The 17,737-nt window shown below is 41.7% G+C and overlaps 1 protein-coding gene across 1 annotated transcript in view; it reads left to right on the top strand.

Moving 5' to 3' along the window:
* Positions 1-17,737, top strand: part of LOC137432909 (uncharacterized) — a 133,173-nt gene that overhangs the window by 80,285 nt on the left and 35,151 nt on the right. The window contains exons 2-3 of the mRNA XM_068125221.2: positions 1,001-1,126; positions 13,998-14,317. Of these exons, the coding sequence (XP_067981322.2) occupies positions 1,001-1,126; positions 13,998-14,317 (446 nt within the window). The remainder of the gene's footprint in view (positions 1-1,000; positions 1,127-13,997; positions 14,318-17,737) is intronic.

Below are 17,737 nucleotides of genomic sequence, written 5' to 3'. Positions count from 1 at the left end.
AGGCGGCCATCTTGGATTTTGACGTGGCGACCCAATTTTCAATAGCGTTCTTCCTTATGCGTAGATACACCCACACACCACATTAGAAGTTGGTACTTCGCTTATTTTTCAAGATATTTCACTCACAAGGTTCAGACATATATATGGTGGCGGCCATCTTGGATTTTGACGTGATGACCCAATTTTCAATAGCATTCTTCCTTATGCCTATATACACCCACACACCAGAGTAGAAGTTGGTACTTCGCTTATTTTTAAAGATATTCCGCTCACAAGGTTCAGACATACATGGCGTCAGACATGCATGGCGGCGGCCATCTTGGATTTTGATGTGGGTTGCACCCACACACCAAATTAGACTTCGGTCCTTCGCTTACGCACGCACGTATGCACGCACCGAGGGGAAAACCATAGTCCCCCTTTCGCTCCACGGTGCGACGGGGGACAAAAAGTGCAAGGGTGCCAATATTTTTGGCCACGACTGTGTGTATATATATATATATATATATATATATATATATATATATATACATATATATATATATATATATATATATACATAGTGCCTTCAGAAAGTATTCACACCGCTTGAGTTTTTCACATTTTGTTGTGGAGTATTATGTGCAGTATTATTATGTAAAAAAAATTCAAAAATAAAAAATCAATTCTACTTTGACATTATGGAGTATTATGTGCAGATCAGCAACAAAAAAATCTCAATTTATCCATTTTAAATTCAGTCTGTAACCCAAATATGTGAAAAAGTCAAGGGGTGTGAATACTTTCTGAAGGCAATATATATAAACGAATACTGTCGTCTTAATAAAAGTCCATCTCATCAAATGCATCATCACACCTTGCAATTTTAATGGATGCAAAGGCATCGAGAAGTGTCACCTGTGCTTCAAATCCGTTTTAATAATATCAGTTGTCATTACTTAAATGCAGTGACAAAGTCATCGAGGAAGGAAATAACGATTGTGGTTTGTTGTTTGCGCAGGGGTTGGTGTGCTGTGGTGGTGAGCCGAGCGGTGTCCTGCGCTGTGAGCGATGGTGTGGAGCGCCATGTAAAAGCTGACGTACAGCCATGTGGCTGGGGGCGCAGCAGTTGTCCCCACATCATGGTGTAAGCACAACATGTCTTTGTTTAAAATACTCGATGAACGTCAACTTCGTTATCCTTGGACAAACAACCCGATAAGTGATTTGAGGGTAACATTCATAGTTTTCAATTAAAGGGTTAATGATATCTCACATAAAAAGTTGAAGTTTTCTATTTCAATTTTGACTGATGTCATAACAATAATGATCAGAATCATCATCGATGTATTTTAGAGAATAAGACTTAACTTATCGTCACATAAACAGAGGAATAAGAATGTAGCTAAATGCATTTTGTTGTTGTTGTTGTTGTTGTTGTTGTTGTTGTTGTTGTTGTTGGTATCAGTCTAAAGCCATATGGGGTGACTTCAAAACCCAGATATATGTTCGGTAGATGTCAAAGCTTATGGAAGAGGTGAACAGTAAATAGACAAACTCTGAACACAGGAACCACCTTCAGAGGCCATTTCCCCCGCAGAGCAGGGGTTGGCATTTTTTACGCACCATGGTCCCCTTTTTGAAGCAATGTTTTACGGCCGGATGCCCTTCCTGCCACCAACCCTGTTAGTCGACTCTTGCGACACACAGGGAATTACCAGCAAGCTGGTACTCAATTTGCCGACCTCGGAAGGATGACAGGCTGAGTTAACCCCCCTGGTGTTAATTCAACGATCGAACGGGATTCGAATCCAGGATCCTCGGATCCCAAGCCAGCACCCTAACCGCTAAGCCAACACCAGGCGAAACTCTGAACGCATCGAACTAACAAAAAAAAAATAACCGATAATCATGAACTAGTCTGTTTTCATTGATTATTCTAATGCTAAATGAGGCCTTTGAAGTCTTTCAAAATTCCTAGATTATAGTACATGTATTGTTGGTCACCATCTTGTGAGCTTTTTACAGCACCATACTCTGTTGGAACCATTATATTAGCAAAGCCAAAGCACAGAGACGGTCTTTCTTGCAATAACATGAAACTTAGCGGGATGCAGCCGCTTGCACTTGGCAACCATCTTTAGGTTGATCATTCTCTTATCTGCATTCAATTTGGTGAACTTTCATATTTAGCAGTGATTTCCTTTGAGCATTGTAACTGTAGAACTTTTTTCTACTTTTTAAAAAGATGATGTAATCCCTCTTGGGCATATCTCGTAGTGATCACATTCATTGCTCGATGTAGCTATAAAAAAAGGCTGAAGGAGACATTATATTTTACATTAGAAACGCAGTGATTACAGGGGGGGGGGGGGGTCTGATATATATATGTTTAAGACAGTGAACTGTATCGACAAAATAAGTGGAGAGTGACAGAATCAGGAGGAACAGTTTCACAGTAGACTTAGGATGGTAGTAATCCAGAGGTGTTGCACTCAGATTGGTGAATGCATGGAATGGTCTCTCCGGAAAGGTAATGGCAGCAGCAACAGTAGAAGAACCACCTTTAGAAGCCATTTTTCCCTGCAGAGCTGGGGTTGGCCTTTTTCAGGCACCGTGGTTCCCTTTTTGAAGCAATGTTTTATGGCCGGATGCTCTTCCTGCCACCAACCCTGTTAGTCGCCTCTTGCGACACACAGGGAATTACCAGTGAACTGGTACTCAATTTGCCGACCTCGGAAGGATGACAGGCTGAGTAAACCCCCCTGGCGTTAATTCAGTGATTGACCGGGATTCGAACCCAGGATCCGAGGATCCCAAGCCAGCGCCCTAACCGCTAAGCCAGCGCCCTAACCGCTAAGCCAGCGCCCTAACCGCTAAGCCAGCGCCCTAACCGCTAAGCCAGCGCCCTAACCGCTAAGCCAGCGCCATAACCGCTAAGCCAGCGCCCTAACCGCTAAGCCAGCGCCCTAACCGCTAAGCCAACACCAGGCTTCAGCAGCAACAGTAGATAGTTTGAAAATTACTGTATTAAGGTAGTCCCACCTTGAATCATTGGGAATAGAGCGGTACATGGACATTGGCAGAAATGGTATGTAGCCTGGGTGTTTGTATACCTGTGTCATCATTCAAATGTTTGTGAGGTCTCGTAAAAATATGAATGTGCTGTCAATGTTTTGTTCATCCCTCATACTATTAGAACAGCACTTGCTACAGCCCATATCTCCGCCAGACTGAACAGTTTATGCATTGTGTCCCACGGGTAAGCCGGATCTGGATCCAGACCTTAACCAAAATCTAAATGGCTTGTCCTTGTCTCCTACCAAACTCATCCACCAGGTTTCGTCCAAATCCGTCCACAATATTTTGAGATTTCATGCTCACAGACAAACAAACAGACAGACAGACAGACCAGATAGACAAGCAGGGGTGTTCTCACTGCACCCACGACACTAAGGCTTCGTCATTCCTTTACGGAAAGGGTCATTCTGCTTTCGTTAAACACAAGTTAAAGAAGGAATAAAAGCAATGTATATCAATATAATACTCACTGTGGTACTCACATCCCTGGATCTGTTCACACGATTCCATGTACTATCTTCCACACCTCCTCTATTTCATGCTCTTCTTTCTCTCCATTCTCAGCCAATATGCTATTCCCATGAATATACAATTATACACAATTTTTACACAATTAAAATATACAATTAAATAATACACAATTTTTTGAAATAAACAATTAAAATATCTACGAAATATAGTTATTCGATCCTGTCAATATGTAGCAACTCACCAAGCTAGCAAATGATGATGTTGCTTTGTGGAATTTCCACCAAATTTTCCACTTTAATCTAGGATGCCGTGCTGTATGGACTTCCTTTGGTTTGATGTGGTTGGAATGCATCCATGATGGGTTTTTCCAGGATTAGCTCATGCTGGGATGAACTGGCATAGAGAATTTTTTCCTCATCTCTGACTGTGGATTTGCCCTTGTATCGGCTTCCTTGTTTACTTCAGCGATGCACTCCTTTGGTGAGATGATCCAGGTGTCCTACTTGTAGACCGTTTCAAGAACAAGTTTACCTGTCAGGAATTGTGCGGTGTGACGTCTTCCTTAAGGAGTCAGATGCTAACTTTTTGTGATGTTGGCGAAGATAAAATAAACACGTTAACTGTAAGATGTGTTGCATATTCATTTGACGACATCTCTAAGAGTTAACCCTTTCACGTCCAGGGAAGCATTGCTCTGTTTCTACCACCTTCCTCTTTTCCTTTACGTCCATTCCCCTTCTTGTTCCCCTGCTGTCTCACTGTCACTATGTTGCCTTGCTCCTCTCTGTCGCCTTGCTCTTCCATGAGCCCCAATTTCATTGAAATAAAAAATCCAAGCATTGGAGACATCATCAAATTAAACCGAAGCCAAATACAGTGTGCCATTCAGGCAGTTTGCAAACGAAAACACAAGGAAGCAAATTATCCAGACATATATTATGTCCGATATGTTATGGACAACCTCTTCTCAAAAATAATCATTTTGCAATTATTTTTAACCACGGATACTTCTGTCACTTGCTGATAAAATTGCCCATTTTGGAAGGATTTGGTTCGATGTGCAGTGGCCAGCTTGCAATATATTATCCTTTATGACACAATTTGAGGTTGAGGACAAAGCCTGCTCAGAGGGCAGTCTTAACACACCACCTAGAGGTAGAGAAATGCAGTTACTCCGAAAATGTGCAGGAACACCGAAAACCAACAGAGGAAAAACTTGTTTTTAGCCGCGTCGCAGGAGCTCATAGAGTGCACTCTGCTGTTGTTGTTGTTACCACGTCTTCTTCTTCTTCTTCTTCTTCTTGTTGTTCTTGCAGAGAAGACAAAACCTCAAAGCTCCACCCATTCTGGGAACCATAGCTCCACCCATTCTGGGAGAGCCTTCATATAAACAAATATCCACCATTTTATTAACTCGCATAGCTTTGAGGCCTGTTTTGTAGGCCTGTGGTGTCTTCCTCTCACACAGTTTTCTTTCAAATCAAATTCGATATATCATTTCATTTTTCACAGTCACCAACATAGTTTTAGACTCGGTTGAAAAAAAACGGGAAGAAAATGCGATGAAAGTTGCCCTTTATAGAACGAAATGAATTCTCAAAGGCCTGTAACTTCAAGTCCATTGAGATTTTTTTTTTTTTATCACGGCATGGTCAGTCATACACCGCCCGAAATAACAGACGGGAAAATGCCGAGATATATTAAAAATTCGTCCATTTGATGACAATCGTCACGATGAAATATTTAATTTATACGTCGTCACAATAATGTGGAGAGAGGAGCATAGCTTCGTTCACGTGTCGCCACACACGGGAAATTGCCGAGATATATATATTTTTTAATCGCGGCATGGTCAGTCATACACCGCCTGAAATAACAGACGGGAAAATGCCGAGATATATTAAAAATTCGTCCATTTGATGACAATCGTCACGATGAAATATTTAATTTATACGTCGTCACAATAATGTGGAGAGAGGAGCATAGCTTCGTTCACGTGTCGCCACACACGGGAAATTGCCGAGATATATATTTTTGAAATCGCGGCATGGTCAGTCATACACCGCCTGAAATAACAGATGGGAAAATGCCGAGATATATTAAAAATTCGTCGCCACACACGGGAAATTGCCGAGATATATTTTCACTTTGCACAAAAATAACATCAAGTAATCGAATCAATAGGAATGTCCTGTGCTTATAACATCGACGTTATAGGCACAGCTGCATCTAGGCATTGTGTAACATCGACGCGGCTTTTGTTTTTTATTAAAACTTTTTGTACTTGTTTCCACCTGGCCTAGTTACCCCCTCCTGCACAGTGGTCTTGTGAAGAGGTTTCCTTGTTTCAGGTCTAGGTGAATGCTTTGCCAGTTTTTCCTCTTTTTCTTTGTAGCCTTTTACATTTAGTTGCTCTCAGCCTATTTTAGGACGAACTTCAATTTTTTTTGTAAGTGCTATCAAATATTATTACCCCCCAAAATCCCCACTGTACGTCACTCCATCACCCCTCTCCACCATAATATTGAATGCAACACAGTATAGATAATAAACAATATTGTTGGATGAAGATCTGTTCGCCAATAGGATGTAAGTAGTAAGTGTCTGAGTACATTGATACGATAGGCCGATAGGCCAACTATCAGGACAATACTTGAATATAATATAAATACAATGCAGACAAGATTTGACCAAATGTCCTTTCCTTCTGTGCATGACGGTTTTGTTGAAAAGAAGCATTTCACATCTTTTCTTTATTTTGTTCCTGATCACTTGCTAATAGCGCCATCTGATGGTATTCTTCTGACCTTTTTTACTCATATTTTATTTTCCAAATAAATTGTAGTATTTATTTTCACCAATACACTTATTCCACCATTCCTCCAGCTTTTTCCAACCAAAGCTCCGATTGTGGATTTTCCCTTGTTTACTTCAACAATGTCCACTTTTATGAGATCATCCAGGTTTCCATTCTCACGGACTGTCGAACCATACACCGCTGATTTTGTGCGGTCGTAGATCTAGAACATGTTTGGATTGATGGCAGTGCAAAAGACTTCCTTCTGAATTTCTTCTCAATACAGTGGAATTGACATTTTTGACAATGTTAGCTGATAATAAAAGAAAGTCCCCCTCTTTTGATAAAATCTGGAGTCAGGAGAAACCCAGCTTACTTACTGTGTCGGAATTACATGTCAGGTCTGAGATCTTAATCTTTTGATCATTTGATCAAAGCTGCCACCTTCTCCATTTCCTGAGAAGGTGGAACGCCAGCAAGAATCGCAAATAAAACTCCACATCATTCACACCACTAATGGTTCAATCATATTCGTTCTGCTACTTCCACAGGGTACCAAAGTAATAATTGGAAAATACTGCTTCGAGATGGACATTAAATAGAACCACCTTTAGAGGCCATTTTCCCCCGCCGAGCAGGGGTTGGCCTTTTTCAGGCACCTTGGTCCCCTTTTTGAAGCAATGTTTTATGGCCGGATGCCCTTCCTGCCGCCAGCCCTGTTAGTCACCTCTTGCGACACACAGGGAATTACCAGTGAACTGGTACTCAATTTGCCAACCTCGGGAGGATGACAGGCTGAGGCAACCCCCTTGGCATTAATTCAGCGATCGACCGGGATTCGAACCCAGGATCCTGTGATCCCAAGCCAGCACCCTAACCGCTAAGCCAACACCAGGCTATATTGACATTAGAGACTAATGTATTAGTACATGCCGATATATGACCTCTTGTGCAAAACACTTAGGGCCGAATTTACTAAAGGCGTTTAAGAGTAATTAGACGCGTGTAGAAAAAGCTAATTATGTGATGATCACCCATTCAAAGTTAATCGCTAGTCATGGAAGAGTGATTATCCAATGCAGATCAAAACCTAATCACAAGTGTTTAAATAACAAATAAACTTCTACATGTCCTTGTTCATGTTTGTTCATTTGGGCACGTTTAAAAATTTAAGGCCTTGAAGCATTGCATGGCTTATAATTGGGAGTTTACATGGGACCTTGAATATGGATGCCTTAGGAGTGGTTTCAGATGTCGTTGGTTGCTGAATCTAGTGCAAGATGACCTGGATCAACCTACAATGAGGAGCAATGCACTGAATCTCCTACAACAATTGTCCGTGGCACTGCGATTCTATGCAAGTGCAGATCATTTCAATTGGATGTTGGAGGTATGTGTGGTGTTTCACAGGCTAATCGGCTGCTTACACGCACACAGATAATCAGCTGCTTAGACGCACATAGATAATCGGCTGCTTAGACGCACACAGATAATCGGCTGCTTGGACGCACACAGATAATCAGCTGCTTGGACGCATATAGATAATCGGCTGCTTGGACGCACACAGATAATCGGCTGCTTGGACGCACACAGATAATCGGCTGCTTGGACGCACACAGATAATCGGCTGCTTGGACGCACACAGATAATTGGCTGCTTGGACGCACACAGATAATCGGCTGTTTACACGCACACAGATAATCAGCTGTTTAGACGCACACAGATAATCGACTGTTTAGACGCACAAAGATAATCGACTGTTTAGACGCACACAGATAATCGGCTGTTTAGACACACACCGATAATCAGCTGCTCAGACGCACACAGATAATCGGCTGTTTAGACGCACACAGATAATCGGCGGCTTTGACGCACACAGATAATCGGCTGTTTAGATGCACACAGATAATCGGCTGTTTAGACGCACACAGATAATCGACTGTTTAGATGCACACAGATACAGTCACGTGAAAAAGTAAGTACACCCCATGTAATGTTTTGACCTTTTCAACATATTTCAACATACAGCTATTTGATCTTCATTTCAACAATATTGATAGATAATGGTGATATAATATAACAAATATCATGAAACATTTACATTTTGTAGTCCATTGTATAATTTAAATAAACATAAATGCAAATTTCGCATGTGGAAAAAGTAAGTACACCCTTGGCTCTAATAGGTGGTATTGCCCCCTTTGGCAGAAACAACCTCAAGTAGGCATTTCTTATAATTGTCGACCACTCTCCGACATTGGCTGGGAGAAATTTTTGCACACTCCTTCATGCAGAATTCTTTCAGCTGTGCGATGTTTGAGGGGTTTCTTGCATGCACAGCTCGTTTCAAATCCCGCCACAACATCTCGATGGGATTTAGATCCGGGCTTTGACTTGGCCATTCCAGAACCCTCCATTTCTTTCTTTTCAGCCATTCCTTGGTGGATTTACTGGTATGTTTAGGGTCATTGTCATGTTGCAAGGTCCACCTTCGGTTGAGCTTCAACTTTCCGACAGATGGTCTCACATTATCCTCAAGCACCATCTGGTACAATGAAGAATTCATAGTGGATTCAATGCTGGTGAGCTGCCCAGGCCCTGATGCAGCAAAGCTGCCCCAAATCATAATATTTCCACCACCATGCTTTACTGTTGGTATCAGGTTCTTGTGGTCAAATGCTGTCTTTGGTTTTCGCCAAACATGTCTTCTGGTACTGTGGCCAAATAGCTCTACCATTGACTCATCTGTCCAGAGCACATTGTTCCAGAAGTGCTGGTCTTTGCCGAGGTGTTCATTGGCAAACTTTAGTCTTGCCCTGATGTTCTTTCTGGACAGCAAAGGTTCCCTCGTGGCACACCTCCCATGTAGATCAAATTTGTGCAGCCTCTTTCTAGTAGTAGATTCGTGCACTTTGACATCAACAGTGGCAAGAGCTACCTGTAGGTCCCATGATGACATTCTGGGGTTCTTAGAGACTTCTTTCAGCATCTTGCAGTCTGCTCTCGGGCTGAACTTGCAGGGGTGACCTGGCCTGAACAAGTTGGCAGTTGTTTGGAATCTTCTCCACTTGTAGATGATCTTCCGGACAGTCGAATGATTGATTTCAAATTGTTTGGAGATCTTCTTAAATCCCTTCCCAGACTCGTAGGCATCTATAACCTTCTTTCTGAAAGCCTCAGAGAGCTCTTTTGATCTAGGCATAGTGACGCCACACACTTCAACAACAAAGAGCAAACCAAACGAAAGGTCTGAGGTTTAAATAAGACAGGTTCCTCCAAGATCCTCTGACGATGTTCTAATCATTTGCACCTGAGCTGGTGCATCTGATTCCAATTTTAGGGATTTGAAGTAGTGATAAATGTCAGGGTGTACTTACTTTTTCCACATGCGAAATTTGCATTTATGTTTATTTAAATAATATAATGGACGACAAAATGTAAATGTTTCATGATATTTGTTGTATTATATCACCTTTATCTATCAATATTGTTGAAATGAAGATCAAATAGCTGTATGTTGAAATATGTTGAAAAAGTCAAAACTTTACATGGGGTGTACTTACTTTTTCACGTGACTGTAATCGACTGTTTAGACACACACCGATAATCAGCTGTTTCGACACACACCGATAATCAGCTGCTTAGACGCACACAGAAAATCAACTGCTTAGACGCACACAGATAATCGACTGTTTAGACCCACACAGATAATTATCAGCTGTTTAGACCCACACATCAGCTGTTTAGACGCACACAGATAATCGACTGTTTAGACACACACAGATAATCAGCTGCTGAGACGCACACAGATAATCGGCTGTTTAGACGCACACAGATAATCGGCTGTTTAGACACACACAGATAATCAGCTGCTGAGACGCACACAGATAATCGGCTGTTTATTTCCCTTCATAAATTGATATTTGGACGTGCAATTAGCTATGCCTGTACAACGATATCTTTGTGTCAGCATTTAAGGGCAATATTTAAGGTCCTGTGTTAGCAAGATGCTCGCCAAGCACCTTTCCTAAATTCGGTCCAAAAAACTCCTTCTAATCATATGATATAAAATTAATGTTGTAAGATGTTTGTCTGTTTTGGATGGGGGTGGTGAGGTGATACAACATTTCGAATTAAGAATGCATTACGCACAATTAAAAACATTTCACACATATTTGAAATCACCATCAGCCATGGAATAAGGCCTAACATCAGCTTTCTTGGGCAAACCACATTTCAAAGTTGGCCTCCAAAGCTATTCACCGACTGGACATCCTCCATCATACAAAGTCTTTTCTTGACGCACCTGAACTTCTATCCGTCTGCAAGACTTTCATCCGCAGCTTGATGAAGTTCTGCACTCCCATCTGGGGTAGTGCCCTGCCTCACAACTTGCTCAGCTTGACGCCATGGAAACAAAGGCCTTCAAGATTATTTAAATCTCCCACAATGAAGCTGAGTATATGGGCCTATCACTTTTCATCACATACATGTCGCTGGTCCGTCTTTTCTCACCTCCGTTCTGGTCTTGCACCCTCTGTCCTTTCCAGGATTTGTCCCCCCCACCCCTCTATCCCCCATTCCGAGATTTCTGCAGGGTGCATGTGGTCTGCCAGTGACCCTTGTCTGGTGAAACTCACAAAATCCAGCTCACTGCTCACCTCCACTCATTCGGTCCTATTTTTCCCCACATGTGGAACCATTTTCCACATTGTCTTCAATCTCATTCTTCCCTCCAGGTCTTCAAGACAGCTGTTCACCACCATCTCATGTCATCCTACATCTAAAACCATAACCATTACTAACCCCATTGACCGTTCCCAAGCCCACCTCTTTCCAAGTTTCCAGATTTTCCCCCCACTTCTGTGGTTGAGAGTTTGTGGCTGTTTCCATTATTTCTCCGTCTTCCTCTACTTTGTCCTTCAACCCTGCTGTTGATGTGCCTGCCCCCCTCTAATAGATCCACTCTGTATTATAGTTCCTCCATGAGCCTCCACACTGTATACAAAAAATATATTACAGTGACAAATATATTTTACTCCAGATATGTACCTGTACTTAACCTTCATGTATGACTTCATAAAAATCACATCAGATGAGTTTATCATCAGCAACCTGGAAAAAAATCCAAATCCTGCTTCATGAAAGACTTGGTCCACAAATTTTCTCTGCCCAACTCCACAAGGCATTACAGGCATTAAAGAATAAATAATTGAGGCATTAAAGAGTAGTCGTAGTATTATCCGACAATCATTCCTTACTACGGTACAAACTATATTCAAACACCCACATGTGACACCTGTAACCCACTCTCAAATTGGTCGAGATATCATATTCGTGGGTCAGATTTATGGTCAGGCGATCCAGGCAACCGCCTAGTGCCAGGCTCAGGGGGCGCCTGTTGCTGGGCTTGGGGTGCGCATGCCACAAAGCGATAACAACCAATAACTAGAACGGCACCAGAAAGAGCACAAACCTCTGCCAGACCTGTTTTGTATCCCACTGATGGGTCGGGTCTGGATTCGGACCTGAACAAAAATCGAATCGGTTTATTCTTGTCGCCCAACCAACTTATCCACCAGGTTTTGTCATAACTCGTCCACAACCTTTTGAAATATCATGCTATATATCGTTTTTAGCTCTATCACTCAATGGTGAAGAGTCACTTACAAATTAAAAAAAAAATACTTGCATTCGGATCCGGATTTGGATCTTCACTAAAATCAATCGATACGTCCTTGCCACACACCCAACCTGTCCATCGAACTTTGTCCAAGTCCGTTTCTTGAGTTTCCTGTTCCTGTTCATTCGTTTCCTGTTCACGGACAGACAGGGGTGAAAATATTACCTCCACCCAACTTTGGTGTTGTAGGTAACAAGGAAATTTGATGGAGGAGGAGGCCATTCGGCCCATCATGCCTGTGCTACACCAACATCAAATTAAATAAATCCGTCAAGCCAACGACTTGGTCCCTTCAATTCTCCCGTGTTTTCTTCTCTCAATGTTGACAACTATACAAACGGCTTAATCGGAACAGTGTCCGCACAGATTGCATACCGCATCCGGTGCTGTGCTCACTCGGGCTCGAACCACCAATTGCGTGTTGCAAGGGAGTGCCAGAACATCATATAGCCGGGTCAGAGGTTCCATGTTGCCCAAGGGGGAGGAGCCGTCTGGCCACTCTGCCATAAAGCCCAGATCGGTGGAGTGTTGCAGTGATGGTTGTCCTTCTGGAAGTTTCTCCCATCTCCACATAGGATCTCTGGAGCTCAGCCAGAGTGACCATCGGGTTCTTGGTCACCTCTCTTACCAAGGCCCTTCTCCCCCGATTGCTCAGTTTGGCCGGGCGGCCAGCTCTAGGAAGAGTCCTGGTTGTTCCAAACTTCTTCCATTTAAGAATTATGGAGGCCACTGTGCTCTTAAGAACCTTCAATGCAGCAGAATTTTTTTTTTGTAGGCTTCCCCAGATCTGTGCCTCGACACAATCCTGTGTCTGAGCTCTGCAGGCAGTTCCTTCGACCTCATGGCTTGGTTTTTGCTCTGACATACATTGTCAGCTGTGAGACCTTATATAGACAGGTGTGTGCCTTTCCAAATCATGTCCAATCAATTGAATTTACCACAGGTGGACTCCAATCAAGGTGGAGAAACATCTCAAAGATGATCAAGAGAAATGGGAGGCACCTGAGCTAAATTTCAAGTGTCATAGCAAAGGGTCTGAATACTTATGTAAATGTGATATTTCAGTTTTTTCTTTTTCATAAATTTGCAAAACTTTCTAAAATCCTGTTTTCTCTTTGGCATTATGGGGTATTGAGTGTAGATTGATGAGGGAAAAAATGAATTTTAAAGGATTTCAGCATAAGGCTACAACATAAGAAAATGTGAAAAAAGTGAAGGAGTCTGAATACTTTCTGAATGCACTGTACATACATACATATATATATATATGTGTGTGTGTGTGTGTGTGTATATTGCGTATCGGGTGTCTGCGTTCATCTGTCTCCCATTTACAGCGGCTGCTTCCCGTGCTGCGTGCAAAAAGCTGGTGATTGGTTATCTTGCATTTTCATCTCATTTTTCTTGATGCAATAGATTCAGTCACTTTATTATCTCTTACAGTTGTCTTTAAAATCAACTTGAAAATCTGGATTAAAGTAGATTTAATACAGATAGTCATGGAGTAGCACAATTTAAAACATCTATATTTTGCCCAAATTCAACCTCCCCCGCCAGATGTTGCACCACTATTTTGTGGTGGCCGATATAAGTAACTTAGAGTTTTGGCTCTGAGTGAAACCAAGAGTGAAACGTAATTGACCTTTTTAAAGTGTATAAAACAACTTAAATTCATAGCTTAACTTAAACTAACACATCACATATAATGATATGTAAAGTGCATCAATTATGGACCCTGAGAACTAAGATGAGAAGTAAATTTGAGATTATATCACTGGAGTGCAGACTTATGAATTGATTCCAAAGTAACGGTTCAGCCAGGTCACCTGTTATAACAATGACCTCTAACCCTGGAGCTGGTCGAGATATAAAGGTATAAATATGCCTCATGCATGTAGCATTGTGATTGTGCAGTTTTTCAAATTGAAATGTGATGTCATGAAGAACATACGCATCGCAGTAAACTCACAATTGGTGTAAACTCGCCAGATACCGAACATACATGCGACCCAAGTACAAGACAGCATACAAGACTGTCACACGGACACAGTGGCGCTGCTGCCCTGGCTTTGGTGGGCCTGGATGCAACAACGGTCCCTCGCAAAAAACCAACAGAACTTCCACTGAAAAGGAACCTGGGGGCACAGAGATTTCACGTGGTGGCTCTGGTGGTGCAAGCAGAGTGGTGCATCGCAGACCAGCCAGCTTCAATGCAAAGCAAGCACCTTCTACACAGCAGTTCCCATACAGCCATCCCTGGCAGACATTACCAACGTCACGTCACCACCATCAAAGGGTGCATACAGAAGGTAAAGCTCAAACATGGTCCTTGTTGCTTCAGCTAAGAATAAAGGATTGCCTTAAATCTTTGACAATGGATGTGTAAATTCTCAGCAAATATGTAAATAACCCAAACGGACAGCAGGGTAACTGAGTAGGTAGCACTCAGAGCTCCGAAGTGTCTCTTGTGTCTTAGTTTTCCATTGTCCTAATTGATTCTGGTGTTCTGTTTAAAGACAGGTTCAGTAAAAATTCAATTATTTTTATTATCTACATGCTTTTTGGAAAAAAAACAAACAGGGGCATATTGTATTTCGCTCCGTCTGTCTGTCTGTCTGTCTGTCCATCTGTCCACCACGCTATCTCCTCCAAACAGTTGGACAGAAATTCACCAAACTTGATAGTTATGATGGCATGAAGGTGCGAGGTTCGTCTAATTCCTGGGCCTCCCCTGGGGCGGGGACAAAAACCAAAAAATTAAATCAGTGGCACATTTTCAACACATTTTTCATGAAACTTTTTATTATATGCAATCACCATTTTAAGATGTATGACATATGCAACGATGTTTTGGATTTGACCGTGGTTCATGCCCCAGGGGTTGGGACATAAGGTCACAGGGGTCAAAATGGGGAAAATACTCAAAATTTGATATTGGGTAGTTCCTGGTGGAACTTTTTGCCATCTTTCGACTTTGCTTTAGGTGGGAAGCAAGGGATTTGCGATGGCACACCATCAACTTCACTTTTTATTAGGTTTACTCTCCATGAAATGGAAAGTAACCAATTATTATTCCCAAAGTTTTTCTTATTATTCTTCCACCCTATTTTGCACCCCAAAACTTTAAAATTAAGTTTCTCAGCAACCGCTGGTCAGATTGACAGGAAATTTTCATTAAATGATCAGCTAGGCAGGTATAATTTTTTTCATGCTAATTATGACGTCATGGGTCCCATGGTATGGGCGCCATCTTGGAAAACACATTCAAATTTGCCCCTCTATATCTCTGAAACGCTCAATGGAAAAATTTGAGTAATGGCTCATTCTAAAGAACTCTGGAATGAGACCAAAAAATATGTTTATTTAGTATATCAAAAATGCTAACGTTAAGAGTTGAAAATTCGTCAAACACATCTTTGCTCCCACGAACATGATATTTTTTTCCCAGATCCTTAGTTAAAAAAAAAACTCAGAATGCAAAAAATTTCGAAGTCATACGTCACATGGTTCGGCCGCCATATTGTTTTTCGTGAAAAACACGAAAACCCCTTTTTCTCCGCAACGGCTGAACAGATCGAGCCCAAACTTGGCATGCATAATCGCATACCCCTGACGAACAAAAAGTTTAGTGATCATGACATCATGCGTCACATGGTTTCAGAGTTATGACGTTTTCAAGCATAAACTAAAAATGCTATCTTCTCCATAATTTGTGAAGATATCGAGTGGAAACTTCACACAAATATTCCCCATGGGGGGAAGTTTAAGTAATACTTGAGACGTTTTGATAAGTCACATGGTTTGGCCGCAATACATAATTGAAGGGAAAATCCTAAAAAGCTTCTAACTCTAGAACCACTGCATTGATCAACTTCAATTTTTAATGCATTGTAGATCTCATCAAGCGGAACAATTGTGTAAAATTTCAACATGATTGGTTGTACGGTCTCGAAGCTAGAAGTCTTTATTGTTGAAAGAAGAAGAAACGCAACATTTTTTTCTTACCAGGCCATGTGACTCAATGTGCGACTGCCATTTTAATGACATTTCTTTTAAAAACATTTTCTCTGCAATAATTGGACCGATTGAGAGCAAATTTTCCCCATAGGAGGGACTCTTATATTTTAATAGTAATTATGATGTCACAGGTCACGTGGTTCGGCCGCCATATTGTTTTGAGTGAAAAGCCTGAAAAAACACTAAAATCCCATTTTATCCAAAACGCCTGAACAGATCGAGGCCAAACTTTGCAGGCAGAATTGCATACCCATGACGAACAAAAAAGTCCACGAGCATGACATCATGCCTCACATGGTTTCTGAGTTGTGACGTTTTAAAACATAAACCTTTAAAACCTAGCTCTTCCCTCATTTTTGATCCTATTGAGGAGAAGCTTCACAGATGAGTTCATCATATCAGTCTACTAAAATGTGTTTTGGAATTTGCGATAGGTCACGTGGTTTGGCAGATATCGTTAATTAAACGAAAATATTAAAATAAATTATATCTCTTGAATCGCTCCAATGATCGACGTGAAACCTTATAATATAGTAGAAGTCATGAAGACTAACAAGTGTGCAAAATTTCAAGATGATTGGATGTGCGGTCTGGAAGCTAGAAGTTGTTATTGCGTGAAGAAGAAGTCTTCGAGCGTGGGCAAATAATTAATTATCACACGTACAGACGTGCAGGCATCGTTCGACACGATCTCACGGGGTAATTTGAACCTCAAATATAATTCTAATTTCCGATTTGTCAAAGGCTGAGGTATATTAAAAAAAAACCACCTTTAGAGGCCATTTTTCCCCGCAAGCGGGGGTTGGCCTTTTTCGGGCACCGTGGTTGTTGTTGTTGTTTTTTTGGTCCCCTTTTTGAAGCAATGTTTTACGGCCGGATGCCCTTCCTGACGCCAGCCCTTTTTGCCGCCTTTAACGACAAACAGGGAATTACCAGTGAACTGGTACTCAATTAGCCGACCTCGGAAGGATGACAGGCTGAGTCAACCCCCCTGGCGTTAATTCAGCAATCGACTGGGATTCGAACCCAGGATCCTAGGATCCTAAGCCGGCACCCGAGCCGCTAGCCCAACACCAGGGTTCAACACCAAAGCTGAGGTATATTAACAAATGACTAAAACAGATTTGGCAAAATTCCGACTTTTTTTTAACTCGATCGCATTTGACACAGAGTTGTGAATGGCTGGAGAAGAAGAAACCTCGCATGGCTTCTCAGACCAAATAAATAATTCTGGCTCTGTGATTTTCAAGTTTATTTTCTATAAAAATTGCTTTCTCTGCAGTCATTGCACGGACTGGCATGAAATTTTCACCACAGGTGCGCCTGGGCATGAAGAATCTTTTAAGGATAATTATGACCTCACAGGTCACGTGGTACGGCCGCCATCTTGGAAAAACGGAATTTTGTTTACATCTCTACATCTCCAAAAGCGCCGTGTAGAAAAGATTGAGACATATCTCATTGTAAAGAACTATCCATGGAGAATAAGCCTTGTGAATGATAATGTCATATGTGCCTCAATTTTGACGTCATAATACGACAAGTACAAAACTTCATCCGATCAGGATGAAATTTTTTGAGCATCATCTCAAAAAATAAATTGATGGAGAAAAATAATAATGATGTGAAAGCGGGGTTGGTGTAAAGTGTGGGGATGTGCGAGTGTGTGTGTGTGTGTGTGTGTGTGTGTGTGTGTGTGTGTGTGTGTGTGT

The sequence above is a fragment of the Myxine glutinosa genome, chromosome 8 (genome assembly GCF_964187855.1).
Source record: "Myxine glutinosa chromosome 8, kmMyxGlut1.1, whole genome shotgun sequence".
In the NCBI taxonomy this organism is placed as follows: domain Eukaryota; kingdom Metazoa; phylum Chordata; class Myxini; order Myxiniformes; family Myxinidae; genus Myxine; species Myxine glutinosa.
The sequence above is the reverse complement of the archived record's forward strand: the minus strand, read 5'-3'. Positions and strand labels throughout refer to the sequence as shown.